Source organism: Triticum urartu, chromosome 1A, assembly GCF_056163025.1.
Source record: "Triticum urartu cultivar PI428250 chromosome 1A, HENAU_Tu73, whole genome shotgun sequence".
NCBI classification, from domain to species: Eukaryota; Viridiplantae; Streptophyta; class Magnoliopsida; order Poales; family Poaceae; genus Triticum; species Triticum urartu.
The window spans coordinates 583,558,295-583,577,155 of NC_141873.1; the positions used below are offsets into that span (position 1 = coordinate 583,558,295).

At 49.2% G+C, this 18,861-nt stretch overlaps 1 protein-coding gene and 1 pseudogene across 2 annotated transcripts; both read right to left on the reverse strand.

Annotated features, from left to right (window-relative positions):
* Nucleotides 1-3,493: 3,493 nt before the first annotated feature.
* LOC125528031 (disease resistance protein RGA5-like) lies at nt 3,494-7,650 on the reverse strand (annotated as a pseudogene). The gene is made up of 4 exons (XR_015610085.1): nt 7,598-7,650; nt 7,427-7,527; nt 6,486-7,318; nt 3,494-5,630 (listed from the first exon to the last, which is right to left on the reverse strand). The product of XR_015610085.1 is annotated as a disease resistance protein RGA5-like (transcript).
* A 3,863-nt stretch (nt 7,651-11,513) lies between these two features.
* On the reverse strand, nt 11,514-13,028 carry LOC147993103 (uncharacterized). Its single transcript, XM_087539223.1, is given in 2 exon segments — nt 11,514-12,770; nt 12,837-13,028. Coding segments are annotated over 2 exon segments (1,449 nt in total).
* Nucleotides 13,029-18,861: the final 5,833 nt, after the last annotated feature.

Here is an 18,861-nt window from a genome sequence, read left to right on the forward strand (position 1 = left end):
TGCGTCATTAGTGTCAATTTCATCTATAGCCTTTTTCCTAGTAGTGTCAGATCGTCGGTGGTGAGACGGGTTGTCGGATCCATGCGTGTGGATCGTTTTTACTCTTTCGTAGTCTAGATTATTAGGTTGTTCATCGTCTTGACTTCGGCGATAACGATGACAGCGCTGAATAAGGATTCTTCGGGTCCTTTCCTGACAAGGCCATCGATCCTATGGTTGGGGATGGATTTGGAAACCAGTCTGTTCAAGCAAGGATGGCGTGGCGGAGGCGGCATCCTCATGGTGGACCTGTGTCCTCGGGCTCCGTTGTTGCGATGGTGTTTGCTCCAGCGTCGGCGTGGAGCTTGGGAGGTAGTCCAGGAGCGGATGCAGATTATGGTCTGCATCGATGACATCTGGAAGACGGAACGTGTGCCGGGTTCGTGGTTTGTGGATGGCAGATATGGTTTCCTCCTTCGGCGTCTTAGTCGTGGTGGGGTGCCAGATCTGGAGTTTGATGGCGTGTCCGGGGTATTATCTCGATCTGATTCGTTCAACGACAAGGGTTTCATTTTTGGTGAGCCACCTTGGAGGTCCGCAAAGTTGCATATCAGTGATGGAGCTGCCTCGAGTTCGGGTGAGGAGATGATCTGTCATTCTTTTTTTCAGTGGCTGCTATGATGATGCCGGAGGCTGGTGATGGGTGTTGGTGTCAAATTTAGAGATGTTTTGTTATTTTTTCAGTTTTGTCATGTCGGTCCTTACGTGATTTGTACTTTGATCTTTATACTTTATAATATAATGAATGAGACATGTATTATCAAAAAAAGAGAAGAGACACGGTTGGCCAAGCCAAACCATGGACACACCGGCCGGGAGTGCTCTCCGGTTTAGGACCATGCGGCGACGGCGAGGTGCTGGCGTACATTGTTCCGCCAGATAGAGATGGTGGCCGTCGCTCCAATGCCGGGCATGCATGGACTGGACGGGACACCGCCGACGGCTTCAGCAGCATCAATGAAGGTGTTCGACCAGGGTCAGCCGGCATGGTCGACGAGGACATGATGGTCTTGGACCACGTACGCCATGGGGTTTGCGCTCAATGCCGAGTCGGGCCTTTTCCAATGTTTTATCTTATACAGGTGCTAAACTTTTCACGTAGGTAAAAAATTTAATGTAGCAGGTTATTTAAAAGAAGAGAGATGAGTGTGATGACCTTAGAAAAAAAACAATGCTAAGCACGTGAATCTAAGCAAAATATTTTAAAAAAAAGTCCACCAATACATGAAGAGCTTTAGTTACTAAATCATTAAATGAAGCAAGCTTAGCAATCATAAGTTAAGCACCTATGCATTGATGAGTATAGTTGCTAAGCTATTTAATGTGCTTAGCACCTCATCTAAGCACCCATGCATTGGCAGCAGCCTCAGGGTGGCCACTCTCTTGTGTACATCTGGTTGGTGATAAAAAATGCTGAGGGATCAATAACACCTCGTAATGAGCGACCAAGAACGTGCGTGTGTTTGCATGTCTCCGTTCGCATGGCAGGCCACGGTGGCTGCGCGGACAGGTTGGATAAGGCGGAGGTGCATTATCTTGGCATACGCCAATCTAACTCTGTCTCACTCCACATCATGCAACTTGCTTACAGTGACACCGACGTACACAGACAGACACTCTAAAATTCCAATTTCATTGGCTGGCGCCGATGTTGACGTTGATGGTATACCAATTGGGAGGATCTGACAGGCGCCGATGTTGATGGATCGTGGATCCCCCTTGATAGATATCGTACCAGCTACTGAACCTCAGATTTTCAGCCTCCTCCAGGCATGAGTCAATGTATGTACACTGCAGATCAGTGAACAACTGAACACAGACACAAGGCTGACCAATTTGAACAAGTCTCATTTCTTGAAACTACTTACATATCACATCTGCACTTGTTGTTCATAATCTACATAATGACCTGGAGTATACATAATTAACCACAGCCAAGCTTCTACAACACAAATTAATCCCATGGTAGAATTAAATGTTAGTGCTAATAAGAAGCTTATCACCAACAAATCAAATACTAGTACTCCTCAAGTCAAATAGGTTGGAAACGCAGCAGTCATATTTCCTCATAAACCGAATTAGAACTACCATGTATAATCGCAGCCGCGTTTTGATAACTGACTCGCATGAATCAAGACTAGCGCCTTTCGGTACCTTAACCAGCGCCAAACTCTGAACTTATGTTCAGGAAAGCAAATCAATGCAAACTCTAGTGTACAATGCAGTACAAACTTGCCAACTTAGCATAATACTGCATCGGCAGGTCATATCAGCACAAAAATTCTTCCGGATGACTCGTAGGCCAGTGTCACCACTTTTGTGAAAAATATTTGAAGACCGCTTAGTTGAAGGAGCTTCTTTCTTCTGTTCGACTGATGCCTTCTTTGCCTCTCCTCTGCAGCTTCACAATCTCCTCCTTTTGTTGGTTGTGCCTCTGCCTCTCTCCTCTCTGCAGCCTCCGCTTAGACACAGAGAGATATTCAGAAAATGCAGTTACAGAGATACATGGCCAGAGCAGATACATATAGACAGAAACAAAACTGCTCCAAGTCATTGGAACATTGTGCTGACACCATCAGGCATATTATACAGTAAAAGGATTAGGCAAAAAAAGAAAGATTACTAACTAAGATGACTGGATGGTGGACGCTTCAGTTTACGGCGACGTAAGTGCAGAGCAGTCGGTTAACTGTTGAAGACTATTCAGTAGGACTACAGAAACCATCAGCCGATCTTTCTACAGAGCTGTGCAAAAGATAAGAAATGTAGATACGAATAAGCTTCATTTCCCTTTCTTCTTTTTTGAAAAAATTGTACCTATGGAAATGGCAGGCGTCGTCGACATTGATGACGCTCCAATTGGAGGTGGCGGTCAGACTCAAACTGCAACCAGCTCATGTTTTTATTTGTTTGAAAAGGAGGTTGAAACCACGTCATGTAGTATGTCATGGCCAAGGGCGACAAGACGGCACAAGAGCATGACTTGATCAAGCATGCACAGGTGAACACCCATGTAAATGACAAGACGGGCCCAGCGGGCTGACGTGCTGCTCTTTGACTTGTTGTGCTCAGGTGTTCAGCACTGAGCCAATGTAAAGAGTGAGTGGAGAGTGGGTAGCGTTGGCAACAAGAGAAAACTTTCCCCTGCTTCCTCCCTGTACAACCCTGAATCCTTGTATCTGAAACCACTGGATCTGAACTATTCCGGTAGACATCACATTACTGAACTCACAGAAGAAAATTCTTAACGACCTTTGCAAACAACTAATTATCTAAAACTGTTCGTTGCGTAGCTAAGCAAACATGAGATGACATGGAGTTTTACTGCTACCATTAGTTCTTCATGACCTTCCAAGCTGATTGACAGTTTCATTTCCACAATCATGTGTTCTAATCACTGTGAACTCAACAGAGTGTCATCAGTAGTAACACACAATCCAGTCATCACACAATATATCAAATCAACCACATTCCACTACTGAAATCATAGGAAAAGTTCAGTTCGGTGTAACCCTCACGATGCATGCGGAAATTAATATGCAGAGGTAGATAACATTACATTACATGGTACCAAATTAGTCCGCATGCCCATCACTAACTGAAAGGCCTGCTGAGCAACTCACCGCTGGTAAAACAGAATGACAAATACAAACTGCATTTCGACACCAGAAATCAACTAAAATGCGGTGCGAACGAAAGGGTGATTTGGGTGTGCTGATAAAGCATCCCTGAACGCAGACACTATGGCATCACCGGTGCGAGCCCCATCCAGAACAATCTTCTCAAGGCGTAACAGGTGCTCCAGGCCAACTGGTACAGCGCGTTCCCCCCATGTGGAGATTTTGAGGTCTCGTAGGTTGGGCATGGCCCCCGCCTTGAACCCTAGGTAAGCCCCAACACCTTCCATAGCAGAAAATGTGAGGCTCTTCAGAACCGGGAACAGTCCCGTGCCCAATCTAACTCTTTCTTTTGGGATATTTAACGCCATGAGCCAGAGTACTACGAGGGACGGAAGCTCTCCAAGAAGATTGACATCCTGGGTTGACGCCTCCATCACACGCAGCTCCAGGATGCGAAGGCAATTTAGACCACCCATCCATACAGGAACTCTACAGAATATCCATCTAGGGGCGCTGATAAATTCCTCGAGATGCGGAAAAGGATTGGATAATGAGGCCAGCTCGTTATCTTCATAGTATAGCCACTAGTGAATTTGAGACATTTGAGGTTACGGAGCTTTCCAAGGGAGCTGGCGAAAGCATCACGTTCTGGCTTTTCCCAACCATTCACTCCGATCTGCAGTTTCCTTAGATTGGTCAGCTCTCCGAGACCCATAATAACCTTCACTGAGTTCACTTCCTTCATGGACAACCCATCACCATCTATTACCAGAGCGCAGTGATTTCATATTCCCAATACATTCACACATGAATTTTTCCATCCGAATATCAAGATATGACAACTGAGGCAATTGGGCTATATCTGAGGGGGTGCTCTTGAGCTGGGCACGAGGCATGTCCAATGTCTCCAAGTAAACAAGCCCTTCAAATTTAGCAGGGAGTTGTACGTAACATGACACTGTAACATGCAAATACCTCAACAGAAATAATTGACCAATAGCAGTGAGGTCAAGTGTGGTCTCCTGACCTTGGCTTTTTTCTTCTATTCTCAACACCCGGAGATACTTGAACAACAAAAGAGAAGGCAGGCGGGTCCAGAAAAGTGTAAATGATCGAACTTGTGATAGGCAGATATCAATAGTTGGGGCATATGTTGCTCCACGACTAGCCACAGAACTCAGAGATAACCGGCGAACCTTGTATTTATTGCAATGCAATCTTGCCATGTCATTATAATTGTACCCCACACTTACAAAGTTATCTTCATCACACCTGCTTAGGATCAAATCAAGCATCATGTCATGTACTCTGCATGACACCACCTCTTCATTGCATATCATAACAGGCTGAATCATACTTCTGTTAATAAGCTCATTGAAATAACTCCTCCCAACATCTTCTAGGTCATGCCCATCCAAATTACTGACAAGGCCTTCAGCTATCCATTGCCGAACCAGATCGTCCCTCCCGATTTCGCGGTCCTCGGGATACATACCAAAGTACAAAAAGCATGCCCGCAGATGGGCAGGAAGATGCATGTAGCTCAAGTTTAATATACTCTTCATCTCTTCCAAGGTGGGATTTGTGGCTAGCTGGGTACCCAAAGAATCCCTTATGCTCTCCCAACCCTTCCTTGACGTTTCTTTATTGGCTAATAGGCTAGCTATTGTGATAACTGCAAGTGGCAATCCATGACACTTGTTCAAAATCTCAGCCATAACTTCTTTCAGTTGGGGTAGACAATCATTTTTGGACCCAAATACTCTATTCAACAATAACATTCTTGAGTTTTGCTCACTGAGAGGTTTCATTTTGTAGATGCCCTCACCGTCATTCTGACAGGCTGCTGCAGCCACATCTTCCACTCGTGTTGTAACTACCACTCTACTTCCATTAATATCTTCTGGAAAAGCACACTTAATAGTATTCCATGTTGGTTGATCCCACACATCATCGACAACAATCAGGTACCTATTCAAATATTTGCAGAGGTTAATTACATTATAGTTGAACATAATTAAATTATGGACGAAATTATCAACATACTGGAAAAAAAGGTTCGAGCAAATACTCTTTACACAAAAATGATATAGGAACTTCTCAAAGAAGCTACGAATTATCATAATGAATGGAAAAATAACACCAAAAGCATATGACCATTTAGCACATAAGGATTGCATAGGCATTCCAGAATGTTTCTTTCAAAAGAACTCTTTATTAAAGGCATGGATGAGTACCGAAAGGTTTCCACTATACCCTAGCAAATTTTACACACTGTAATTTTTTTTACCAAAACTTACATCGATAATTCTAATGATTGTATTTCTGCCAAATAGTTTATGTATAGTGTCCATGTGTATCACAAATACACGAAACAGAAAGATAAAAACAGTCACAAATCTCGCATGCATAAATCGATCTTCAGATTAACTATTTTCACACAAAAAGGTATGAAGTGGTTGTTTAACCCTAAACGTGAATAATGCATTAAAACTTCAAACTTGTTTAGCACATATGGGTCATGACTCATGAGGGCATTACAGACCCTCTCTTCAAAAATAAAAAAAAACTCTTTTCAAGAAAGGTAGATGGGAGCAACATGTTTCTAATACCCTAGCATTTATGACACCGGATGGATATATCAATACTCCAATATGTCTTTTCTAAAAATGTATCTTTTTGCATTTTCCTCTCTATTTCTCTATCACAAAAACATAAAGAGGCAACCATCAAGCATGGATCTTGGATGCATAAAAATCAATACCAAATATATACTATCCGATTATTCAGCTCAAATCTAACACGAGTAGCGTGTGCAAATAATACCTCTTCTCTTTCAGATGTTGCCTTAGCTCTTCAATGATGTCGTCAACCTTGCGAGTGCGAGATGTATCGGGATCCCTCATCCCTAGTTTCCACTGGAAATTGTTGAGCAGCTCAGTCATATCAGGCCTCTGCGAAACTGAAAAGAATGCTTTGCAGTCGAACAGCGAGCCAATCTTGTCATACACCTGCTTGGCAAGTGTAGTTTTACCAAGACCACCGAAGCCCACAATCGACACCACCTTGAGTTTCTTTTGAGCATCCATCAAAATAGTGGCAACCTCCTCCCTTGGGCCATCAATGCCCACGAGAGTATCAGCCTCCTGGTACACCGCTCGCACTCGTGGGTCAAAAGCCACGGTGCTGGTGGTGGGCTTCCAATCATCAATATTATACCTTTGGCGCCGAGCATTTGCCTCCAAGGCAAGAGTCTTGAGCTCTTCCATCCGGTCGGCTATCCGAAGACGCTCTCGCATCTTCTTGATGCGTCGAGCAGTCTTCTTGATGAAGCCCCCCTTGGCATCGTCGGCTCGAGATTGTCGCATGAAGTCATCGATACAATTCTCCATGTCATACGACATCTCCCTAACATGGTCCCTCCAATCCTTGACGGTTGGATCAATCTCATCAATGAGCTCGAGCTTCTGAAGGGCAGCGTTCATGGCGCTGAGTTCCTTCTCGAGGAATGAGGCCTGCTTCCTGACCCCTTTGAACTTCTTGTACTCGTCGCCCATGAGTGTGGTGAGCTTGCCGATGAGGGGGTTCATCACCCCGCTCGCCACGGTCACGATTCCTCCGGTCATCTCGACTGCTCTCTTGGCTCGGCGGCTGACTGGCTACAGACAGAGTGAAGCAGAGGTTAGTTGGTGCCATAAATAAAGAGATGAAAAAATTAACTGGTGGCGAGGGGTTGGGATCCTCTGCAGTGGCGAGGGGCATCTTACCTGATGTGGTGAAGGAAGGAGACAGGGAGGTCGGAGATTGCAAGACAGCGAGCCGGGGGAGAAGGAATGCGGCGGGGAGGACACAGATCCGGGTGCTCTGTCTGTGTGAAGCAAGAGTTAGTTGGTGTAAATTAAGAGATAGATAGATGCAGGCTGTGGTCGATGTGTTACCTGATCGATGTGGTGGAGGAAACAGGTCGGGAGGTTGGGGAAGGCACCTCACGGATGAAGGAGAGGAGGCGGACGGGGATTAGGCGGAGGCGAGCGAGATGAGGAGGTAGGTGCGCCGGATCCGTCCAGGGGAGGAGGCGGATCTGGCACCGGCTGGGAGTGCGGATGCACCGGCGGCTCGTGCGAGTGGCACCGGCGACGGGAGTAGCGACGAGCAACGGAGCAAGGAGGTGCGGCGGTAGCGGCGGAACCCTAGAAGAGTGGGGAGTGCTGGAAGTGAGTGAGGACACGGGAGTATTTCTGTGCAGAGCTCAACGACTCACGCGACGACCGGCGAAGCGGCCCGGGACTGTTCAGAGGTTGACGACGACGACTTAGACAGATATGCCCCCGCGAACCAGGCCAGCCCACAACCACACGTAACGCACGACCCAGCCCAGCCCACGAACTAAAATGAACTACAAATAAAATCACGTAAGTCAACTAGCTCTGGCAAGCGATCTTCATATCTCACATGCGGTAGTAGCATCTGATTGCATGCAGGTGGTATCCGACATCAATGGAAGAACGCTATCATCTTATGCACTAGTCATAGATGAAGTTAGGGCATCGATGAATGAGTTTGTAAAAGTTAGTTTTCGTTATGAGTGTAGGGAAGCAAACCTTGAAGCACACGCCATTGCCAAGGCGGCTTCAGCTTTCCCTCCAGGTCGCCGGTTGTGGCTAGGGATTCTACCAGACATTGCTTGTATTGCTTCGGCTTTGAACGTTGAATAAATCTCTAGTTCACCTAAAAAAAACGTAAGTCAACTAAATAAAATCACGTAAGCACATACTGCAGTGTATACCTTGCTAAAAAAAAGTTACTGCGGTGTACTCCCTTTCACTGAGATTCCACCGTCTTTCATGTAGACACCAAAATATTAACCTTTCTTTAACTTCAGTCATTTCAGTTGTGCATAAGAATTCAAATATTTTTATTTTTATTTTAAATACTCTTTCGAATTTTAAGTGAAAGTTTGCTGAACTACAAACCTAGTTCCCTGAAATTTAGTAATATCAGTAGGTGCTGAAATATTTCTGAAAGTGAAATTTAAAACCACGGGTGTACCATAATTTATTTTTTCTTGAGAAAGATGTACGGTAGGTCCCATGGTTCCTTCCTTGGCTTAGCTATTTTCTGCTCTTGATCCTGCATTGGTCTTTGGTTCGGCCATATTATTTGCGCTTTATAAATATTTTACTTCTTGCGCAAGCAAACCTATGCCTCCACTCAAATTCTCAACTAGGGTTCTAACAACAGTGTCGAGATACCGGCGTCGCGGATCTATTCTATGCTAGTTATACCTCCGAGTTAAGTGAGATACCGGCGTCGTGGATCTATTGTACCTTCAGCTTCAGGCTGATATATCATGTATGTACACCTGCACACTTCAGTCTTAGAGAGATCAATTAACATAGACACAAGGCTGCCCAATTTGATCAAGTCCCAGTTCTTGAAATTACTTCCATCACACACATCTGCAGTTGTTGTGTATCATGTATACATAATTAACCCCAACCAAGCTGCTACTACATCAGAAGTTAATCACATGGGTACACTAAATGTTAGTGCTAATAAGAAGCTTTTCACCAACAAATCAAATACTACTTATCAAGTCAGATAAGTCAGAAACACAACAGTCATATTTCCTCATAAACTGAATTAGAACTGCCATGTTCAATTGCAGTTGAATTTTCATAACTGACTGGCATGAAACACTATTTTTGCCTTTCGGTAACTTAACACCCGCCAAAGTCTGAACTTTTCTTCAGCAATGCAAACCAATGCAAAGTCTAGCGTACAATGCATTACAAACTTAGCATACTACCACATCAACTGGTTATATCAGCATGATGCCGCACAAAATGTCTTCAGGATGACTAAAAAAATGTGCACTAACCAACCACACAGACCACATCTTGTGATAATATATCTCCTTTTTTTGTATTATACTTTCCATAGCCGGGTTTTTCTTTTTTTGTTGTGTTTTTTTGGACTTGTTTATTTCTTTTGTTTATTTATGTTTCTTTTCTTTCTTATTATTTCCCTTTTTCTTTACTTTTTTTTAAAATGCACAATTTTCTCAAGTTGATAAACTTTTTTCAATTTTGATGCATTTTTCTCAAAATCGACGGACTTTTTTTCAAACCAATGAAATTTTTCAGTTAATTTTTTTTAAATACGATGAATTTTTTAGAAATTTCGTGAAATTTTATAAAAAATCAATGATCTTTTTCTAAAATTTGATAACTTTTTAAAATTCAACAAAATGTTTTCAAATTTGATGAACTTTTTTTAAAAAATTCATGAACTTTTTAAAATCAATGAACTTTTTTTCAAATTTATGAACTTTTTAAAATATCTGTGAAATTTTTTCAATTCACATTTTCCCCTTTTTTGAGTTTGTTTTCGTTTATATTTTTCTTTTCAAATGCTATCTAGCGAACCATGGGGAAATAAAATGCCAAATCTACATGGGCTGGCCCATCATAGTAGGCGAGTGGGTGCCATGGAGTTTCCGTGGTGCTTGAAGCGTCTGGTCTGGCTCGACCTACGATGGCGCGTGCATGTGACATGCGCGTGAATGGTCTGTTGCCTTGCAGGGGCACAACTTGGTCCTCCTGTCGCACTTGCGTCGCCACCGTAGTCCACTCCATCCCGAACACGGATGTGCACTGACGAAAGGGAGAGCAGGTCTCAGAAATATCTCACCCTTGTGATCCTGCACCAGGGGAGGGCGAATATGGTTTTTGGGAAGCGCTCCGCGCGACTGCTCAAAATCGTCAAGACAGGACGTCTTCCACCAAGTTTTGGCGCTGCTATGCGCCGTCGTCACCACCAACATCATCATCAATAACATCGCCGCCCTACAACAGCCACAACTACTTCATCCAGGAACGATCAGTACATGCACCGTGATCTTCTCTTGTCTCTAATTATGATAGATGTTGCATGTGTGATGGTGTTGTTTCGGTCATCTAGTATGCTAGAGCTTTACATGCTAATTAGTCATGAATTATTTAATAAAATTAATCATGAATTTTCCTAATATTCCAGCAGTCGCAAGGCTTGTCCATGATCTCATCAAAGTCAGGACCGCCTTGCTCGTTCTTATTCTGCGAGTGGAAGTGCCGTGGTGTCCACGCCATGACAGGTCGTCATTGTTTTCTGCTTGGCTACCCACGCTTCCTCGCCAAATCACACATCAGACGAGGTCATAGAGAAGCTTCACCGAAAAAGGCTTTCGGCCCGCTTTATAAATAAAGCAAACCGCCACAAAGCACCGAGTACACAAAGGTTCACACCACACACACCCAAGTCTCACAACAAGAAGTACAAGAGGTTTCGCTGAGGGCACAGCTCAACAAGCCCAAAGAAAAATAAAAAAAATAAAAAAGAGGCCGGAGAACTCTCCCGTTCCCTAATCTGGCTCGGGGGGGGGGGGGGGGGAGGAGGAGGCGGCGGCGACAAGCAGACAACCAACGAGCAAAGGTCAGCGATGAAGGCAGAGATGGCGTCACGGTCCTGGGGGCGGCTAAGTGGCCGCCAAAGCTGGCTCTAGATTCTGAGCTGCGGCCCGGAGCTCCGCCCGCTTAGGGATGGGCAAAGCTGGGCTACTGTCTGGCCGGGCAGCGTCGAGCCAATCGCTGCAGTGGGAGGCCGTCACCGGGGAGGAGGTCGACCAGCCACACAGGGAGTAGGCTGCGGTCCGTGGGGGGAGGGTGGTCGGCCACTGGAGTGCTCACCCTCGTCTCCACGCCCGCATCCGGAGCCGATGGGGAGGCCGGCCGGGCTCCATCCCGGCATAGCCGAGGAGCAGAGGCGCGGACGACGGAGCGTCGTCAGGGGCGGCGGGGGGGGGGGGGTCCGGGATCACCCCAGCGGAGGGGACGGAGGGAGTCCACGGCGGGGGCGGCATGACGGCCGCGAGGGGAACCACAACCGGCATCGGGGCTGGCTGCAGGGCGACCACGGCCTCAGGCCCCGCGACAAAGGGGAGGAGCGGGGGGGCAAGGTCATCGGGGTGGCCGAAGCAGGAGCCGCAGGTGGGCTAGTCGGGGAGCGCGGGGAGGAGGCGGGGATGAACGCCATCCCGATGCTGGACGTGTCACTCTCGACAGACGGCCCGGCCAGGGAGCCCGCAGAGAGCGCGAGGGAGGCCACCAGCGGGGCCGAGGGAGCCAGCCCGACTTGCCGACCCCCACGACCCAAGTAAGGCGCCTGAGGGTCGGGCAACGGGGACCGGGAGCGGCTGTCGTCAGACGCCTCATCATCCGTATGGGCGGAGCGGTGGTGGTGGCGGCCATGGTAGTCCCCACCGGCACCGGGGTTACCACCAGGGTGGCCGTCGTTCGAGAAGCGAGGACGTCCCACGTGGTTGGGGGGCTCAGGTGCAATCCTGAGATCGAAGCCCTGGTCGTTGAAGAACACCCGGACGGTAGCACGGAGCTTGGTGGAGTCCAGCCACTTGACCTTGACCCGGACCTCCTCTTTACGGAGGGAGAGCTCGTCCACAACCACCACCTTGCCGAGGATCTGAGACATCTGGCGGATGACGTGCTCAGATCTTGCAACGTCCGGGAGACCGGCGATGAGGATCCTAGCCGTGTCAAGGACAACCACCGCCTTTGCGTCCAGAATCGGCTCGGAGATGTCGACGACGATCTTGTTGAGGGCAAGGGTGATCTGATCACTGCGTGTAGTGTAGCCGTGGCTGAGAGCGTCGGGAAAGATCACGAAGAACTAGGTCCCGGAGGTCGGGGTGACCTGCTAGTCCCACTGACGGTGGTATAGCTGGTTGAGCTCGGCCTCGATCATCTCGGGCGAGGCCACACCATCTACCACCGTCACAATCGCCTGGAGGGAGGGGGTGGGTGGAGCAACGTCGGGAAGCTCAATATGGAAGAAACCCAACCCCTCGATCCCATGCCCGTACATCTGAAGCTCGTCGGTCAATGGCCTGTCTAGGTAAAGAAGGGCGGGGTGGCCCGGATCCTTGCATATGTAGCAGCACGACGGGTTGGAGCAGTTGACTTCAACATGGCCGACCTCCCCACAGTTGAAGAAAGGCGGCGAGGGAAGGCCGAAGACGGGCCCCGAAGCACCGGCGGAACCCGAGGCAGCCACGGCCTGGGAGACGGGAGCCCGGCCCAGGCGACGCTTCTTCTTGCGCCCCTGCCCCTAGCGGCCTTTGACCTGGCCGGCCCCGGCAACAGCGCCGGCTTGCAAAGTAGCAGCCGAGGCGTGGGGAGGGACGTACTTCCGAGGCGGCACGGCAGCCGAAGGAGCCAGGGGCGAGGAAGGGAAGAGCGGGAGGAGCGGAGCGGAGATGGGCTGCGGCCCCGGCGATGAGCGGGAGAAGGGGAACAGCGACGCGCCGTCCGCCATTCCCCGGACGTGGGAGGGGGAGAGCGGGAAGCCCCACGGCGATCAGAGCGACCAAGGGAGCGGCGGTCGTCCCGATGCCCATCCCGATCCCGTAGCTCACGGCGGATGTCGTCCTCCCGACGGAGAGCATTGGGGGAGGGGACGGGGAGGGTCCCGCCGGTCGTCAAAGCGTCGCTTGTGGTGGGCCTCTCTGTCCTCCCACTCCCGGGCCATGGCCGGGGAGGGAAGAAGGGGCGGGAGATCGGCAGGAGGAGGGACGGTGGCGGCAGATGGGCGAGTAGTAGTGGACAGCCGAGGCGACGAGGAGGGAGATGCGGCTGCGGGGGGAGTGGGGGAACGGGAAGCCACCAGGAGGCCAAATCCATTTCGCTTGCGCGCTGGGCCTAGGGCATAGGGGGGCAGGGGGAGGGTCGGCCCACCAGGCCCAACCCACCAGTGAGGGGGGCGGGGGCAGGCCGGAGATGGGTCGCGGCCCAACAGGCCCTGGCCTTCCAGCGCAGGGGGCAGCGAGCGGGGGGTAGCGCCAGCTCGGAGGGTTTCCCCTCGACGAACAGCTGCCGTCGTCGGGTCAGGAGCGCCAAGCAGGGTGGGACAGAGTCGCCAGGGAGGAAGGGCCGCCCGGAATCAGAGAGCCGAAGTGCCAAAGGCCGCAATGAATGGCCTGAACAGAGACCTGCGGGAGAGGGGCGCCGGAGCGATCACGCCGACGGGGGCCGGCGGCCTGGAAGGCGGAGGAGGAGGGACCAGCGAGGACGCCGGGGCGCGCCAGGATGAGCGGGCCGCGCCCAGCTTAGATCGACCGGCGACGCCCCAGGACCGGCTGCGTCTACCATGACCCCTCCGCTAGGCCGAGCCTTGGGCCACGGACAGACGAGCGGCGCTCGTCGGTCGGGTGTGCGGCGACAGCCGCGGGCCAGAGGCCCCGGCGCTCCCACGGGCAGTACATGGTGGTGTGGCGAGACCAAGGGCATGGGAGGGGGTGAGCACCAGCGCGGTCGCCATCGAGGGAGGATTCCTCGTCATCAGCCATGTCCGACCAACGGAAGCGGGAGGGCTCGAGGCTGACCGGGGGAGGGGCGGCAGCGACCGGCGACGACAGCGCGGGAGGCACAGGCGAGGACAACAGCGACGGTCGGGCGGGGAGGAGTCGCTGGCGAGGCAGACTGGAGGCGGCGGCGGCGGCGGGAGGCCCGCGTCGCCCAAATCGCCAAAGCCCGAGTCACCTAGCAACATCCTCGTCCATAGAGAAGCTTCGGCAAAAGAAAATAACCAAATGAATGTCATGTTGATCTTCCGAAGATTAGAATGTCAAAAGAGTAACTGTTGTACTATCCAAGGAAGGTTTACAGGAAAACATTGGTGACTAAAAGAGTTGGCTGTTTTATACATATGTGTAACTAAATATGTTGTACGTGATGGATAAGATTCATTTCTTTTTTACACTGTTCAATGTAATTGCTCACTTTTTATATATCTAAAGAAAATGTATTTGTGTACCAAGAAACGCAAAGTACACATAGCATGCTTTATTTTTTACTTCCACAGATTCTATAGGCAGGCCTTGTGATTGTCAGAAACTGGAGCTGATTCTATTTTCAGAATACTAGCATCATCTCAAGGGCTGCAGAACAGGTTCAACGTTTGCAAGAAATATGTGGTTTTCAGAATCGCAGCAACAATGAATGTTGCACACCCACAAAAAAAACAATGATTGTTGCACAACATTAGCTGAAATCCAACACCGCGCCGATGATAGGTTTGAGGAAAAACTTTTAATTATGAATTCAGTTCTCGTAGCTGTTGGAGGCCATACCGAGGTTTCAGGGGACGTATTATTTATTTTGTTTGCTGTCACTTCGGTTGATTTCCACTGCCTGGGACGTGAGCCATACGTCACGTCAAGCAAGGAAATCTAAGTCTTGTTAGTTGCTTTGTTTTCTTTCAACATGTGACATTTTGGTCTGTAATAAAGCGGGGATTACTTCTAGCAGTGGAATCTCTGAAGATTGTGGGGCATGTAAGCGGGCTGAAAGCATGACAGACGTGGAATGGTGGCGGCTGTTGGGTGATGAAGTGCATGCGCTATGTAATATATTTGTTGTTTCCATGCATCAATTTTTCAGTTTCATCTTAGTTTGGCTAGATATAGTATTGTTGAACATGTATTCTCTGTGTGTGCGTATATAGGTCTGGGTTGTATATTTTGCACCTGTCACGTCTCTCTCCACCTCTATAACTTGTACGTAGCTTGGGAGACAAGACATCAGGTGCACCCCTTGTACCTATATATGTGCCCCGTGTATGATCAATGAAATTATCAGTGCATGCAATCCCATTCTTCCTAACTTACATGGTATCAGATAGCAAGTCGATCCCCTGCCATCCGGTGTCCGAATACCTTCGTCCAATATATCAATCTTTACCTCTCGACTATTTCGAGACTCCTCGTCATGTCCGTGATCTCATCCGGGACTCCGAATAATCTTCGGTCACCAAAACACATAACTCATAATACAAATCTTCATCGAACGTTAAGCGTGCGGACCCTACGGGTTCGAGAACTATGTAGACATGACCGAGACACATCTCTGATCAATAACCAATAGCGGACTTTGGATGCTCATATTGGTTCCTACATATTCTACGAAGATCTTTATCGGTCAAACTGCAATAACAACATACGTTATTCCCTTTGTCACCGGTATGTTACTTGCCTGAGATTCAATCGTCGGTATCCTCATACCTAGTTCAATCTCGTTACCGGCAAGTCTCTTTATTCGTTCCGTAATGCATCATCCCATAACTAACTCATTAGTCACATTGCTTGCAAGGCTTATAGTGATGTGCATTACCGAGAGGGCCCAGAGATACCTCTCTGATACTCAGAGTGACAAATCCTAATGTCGATCTATGCCAACCCAACAAACACCTTTGGAGACACCTGTAGAGCATTTTTATAATCACCCAGTTACGTTGTGACGTTTGATAGCACACAAGGTGTTCCTCCGGTATTCGGGAGTTGCATAATCTCATGGTCAGAGGAATATGTATAGGTCATGAAGAAAGCAATAGCAATAAAACTTAACGATCATTATGCTAAGATAATGGATGGGTCTTGTCCATCACATTATTCTCCTAATGATGTGATCTAGTTCATCAAATGACAACACATGTCTATGGTCAGGAAACTTAACCATCTTTGATTAAGGAGCTACTCTAGTAGAGGCATACTAGGGACACTTTGTTTTGTCTATGTATTCACACATGTATCAAGTTTCCGTTTAATACAATTCTAGCATGAATAATAAACATTTATCGTGATATAAGGAAATATGAATAACAAATTTATTATTACCACACAACCTACGCCGTCTCCGATTGCCTTTGACACAACAGAACTCCCGCTGCCGATTCGATGAATTCTGCTCCTTCTCTAGATCAATAACCGCAACCCCAGATCGAACCTTGCTCTGATACCACTTATTAGAATAAATTCGAGGCGCTCCGTCGATCTATCGAGGACCAAGCAATCACACAAGCACGACACCGAGATTTGTTAACGAGGTTCACCGATATGGCTATATCCCCAGGGCATATGACTACGGGCGCTCCTCCCCTTGATACCACTACAATACCGCACCCCGGCCGCCCGGGCGCCGGCACAAATCCAACCGTAACCTACCTTGTACAATAATATTCGACACAACTCTAACAACACTTCCTTGTTTCCATTAATCTCCCTCAAGGCCCAACGTGCATGTATGACTTCCTTCCTTTGCTTCCTTATCTCAGCCTTTGCTTATTGATTCCGAGACAACTCCTTGATAACCAGGACATTGAAAGGCCTATATAAATTAGTAGGATTGGATTTAAGGACGCCATGTGGGACTAATAATAGGTGAAACAAACTTTTCTTCTTAGCAAAGCACCAAGCCAGCTCGGTTGGTGTGGACAATAGGTAGGCGAAGGTGTGAGGTCGTGAGTTCAATTCCAAGTAACATCTATATTTTTGCCAGGCCTTTTATGTGGGCTAGCTTAGTTGGGCCACATCCCAAGCTGCATGCGCCTTTCCCTCAGGTAGGCTTCGTTCGAGCGTGCGCCTTTCCCTCAAGGCAGGCTCCGTTCGAGTCGCATCGCTCCAAAGGAATAGTCGTGGGTGGCAAGCCACGTGATCACATGAATAGTACCACCTCGGTAGAAAATAATATGGGTACGACGGAGAGACAAAAAACGGACGAAATTACGGTGGTAAGAAGCAATAGCCCCTTTATTATTATTAGGTAAAGAGTAAAGGTATCAGGCTGCTGCGTTCCTGCTTTGCAGATCGGTATAGGTCAGCGTAGCATTGTGCGCTAGGCTTTATAAAAAAGTAGCTTAACCATGGGCGGGCCACGGCCCATTGAGCCTTGTTGTAGCTCCGCCAGGCATCTCCCATTTATTAGCTCTTGGGGGCTCCCTCCTCCCAAGTCACGCGGCCCGGGGGGAAACCATCGTCACCACTCAACCTCCTTCCCCTCCCCATCCCTCCTCCCCCGTCGCCGGCCGGCATTGGCGGCAGCGGGGCTCTCCTCTCCCCCACGCCCTTCCATGGTGGGACGGCGCGGGACAGCTGGATCGGGCACAGGCGCTGGCCTTGCGCGGGGGCGGCGGCGCTGCAGCGTCGGGCGCATCAGATGGCGGTGCGCCGGAAGCTGCGGGCTCTAGGTATCTCGCGGGATTTGGTGCTGCATGCTCCTGCGTCCGGTCGGGTCCTTCCTCCCCGATGTCTGGATGTCTGCGAGCGGCACGGGAGGGTCTCCCTTGGGCCCATCCTAGGCTGCAGTGGCGGCTAATCTGCTCCTCTTCTCCGACGGACGGGCGGTTGTTGGTGGCTTCATGACGGTCCGGGCTAGTGGTTGTGGTAGGACGAAAGAGGGGTGTTTCTGGTGGGGAGGCTGATAGGAGGGACGGGTGCTCCGACGAGGTCGAGCTGCTCGTCGCCACCACAGGGGGTGTCGGTCGTGGTCGTGCCTCGCTCCTCCTCGTCCCCCATTCCCTGGCCTAGCGCTCTTTGGTCGCAGATCTGGCGATGTTTGAGGTGGGGTGGTCGCTAGTGGTGTCGGGGGTGGTTGTGGTTGGCTGAGCTGGTCAAAGCCGCCTCCTTTGGTGTTGTCACGGGTGGTCTGGGTGCAGGGCGGCGCCCTGGTAGTGGGAGGCGTGATGATCATGGGCGGATCGCGCGGCTTGGGTGCGGGCGGACAACCACGGCCGCTCGGGCGGCATGGTTGTCGGTGGTTGGCGGAGCAAGAATGGGACGGAGGGGTTTGAGCACCGGGGTACACCACTTGCCCGGTTCCTGGGTTGACCGCCCGCGGCGGCGTCCGTGGATGTCGTTTTCTCCTTGCAGGCTCCATCACGGTGTTCTGACCCCTTTCGTGATGCTCTGGGTGAAAACTTGATCCCCGGATCGGACGGTGGCGGCTACCAGAAGTTGTACCCTTCTTGAGGGCACCGTGTTAAAGCCCTCGCACTGGCAGTGTCCGTCTCATCTTCCTCGGTGGAGCCACATGATGAACTTCCACATGTCCGTCCTCCGACCAAAATGGCATGGCAGAGGTAGCCCGGGGTCGAGATAGAATTACTCGGCCGCAGTTGTGATTTCCATAAGTTCCAGTAGAGAGAGCCACATGGCACTCACAAACAATGAAAAAATAGCGTGCCATGATAAAAATAACATGGCTCTTAAAATATGCTATTAGCGACGCTATAGTGCGCTATTTTTTTCACTGCTCACAAGTCACATATATAAGAACAAGACAGAATAGATCAAGGTAACATATATATACATACACAC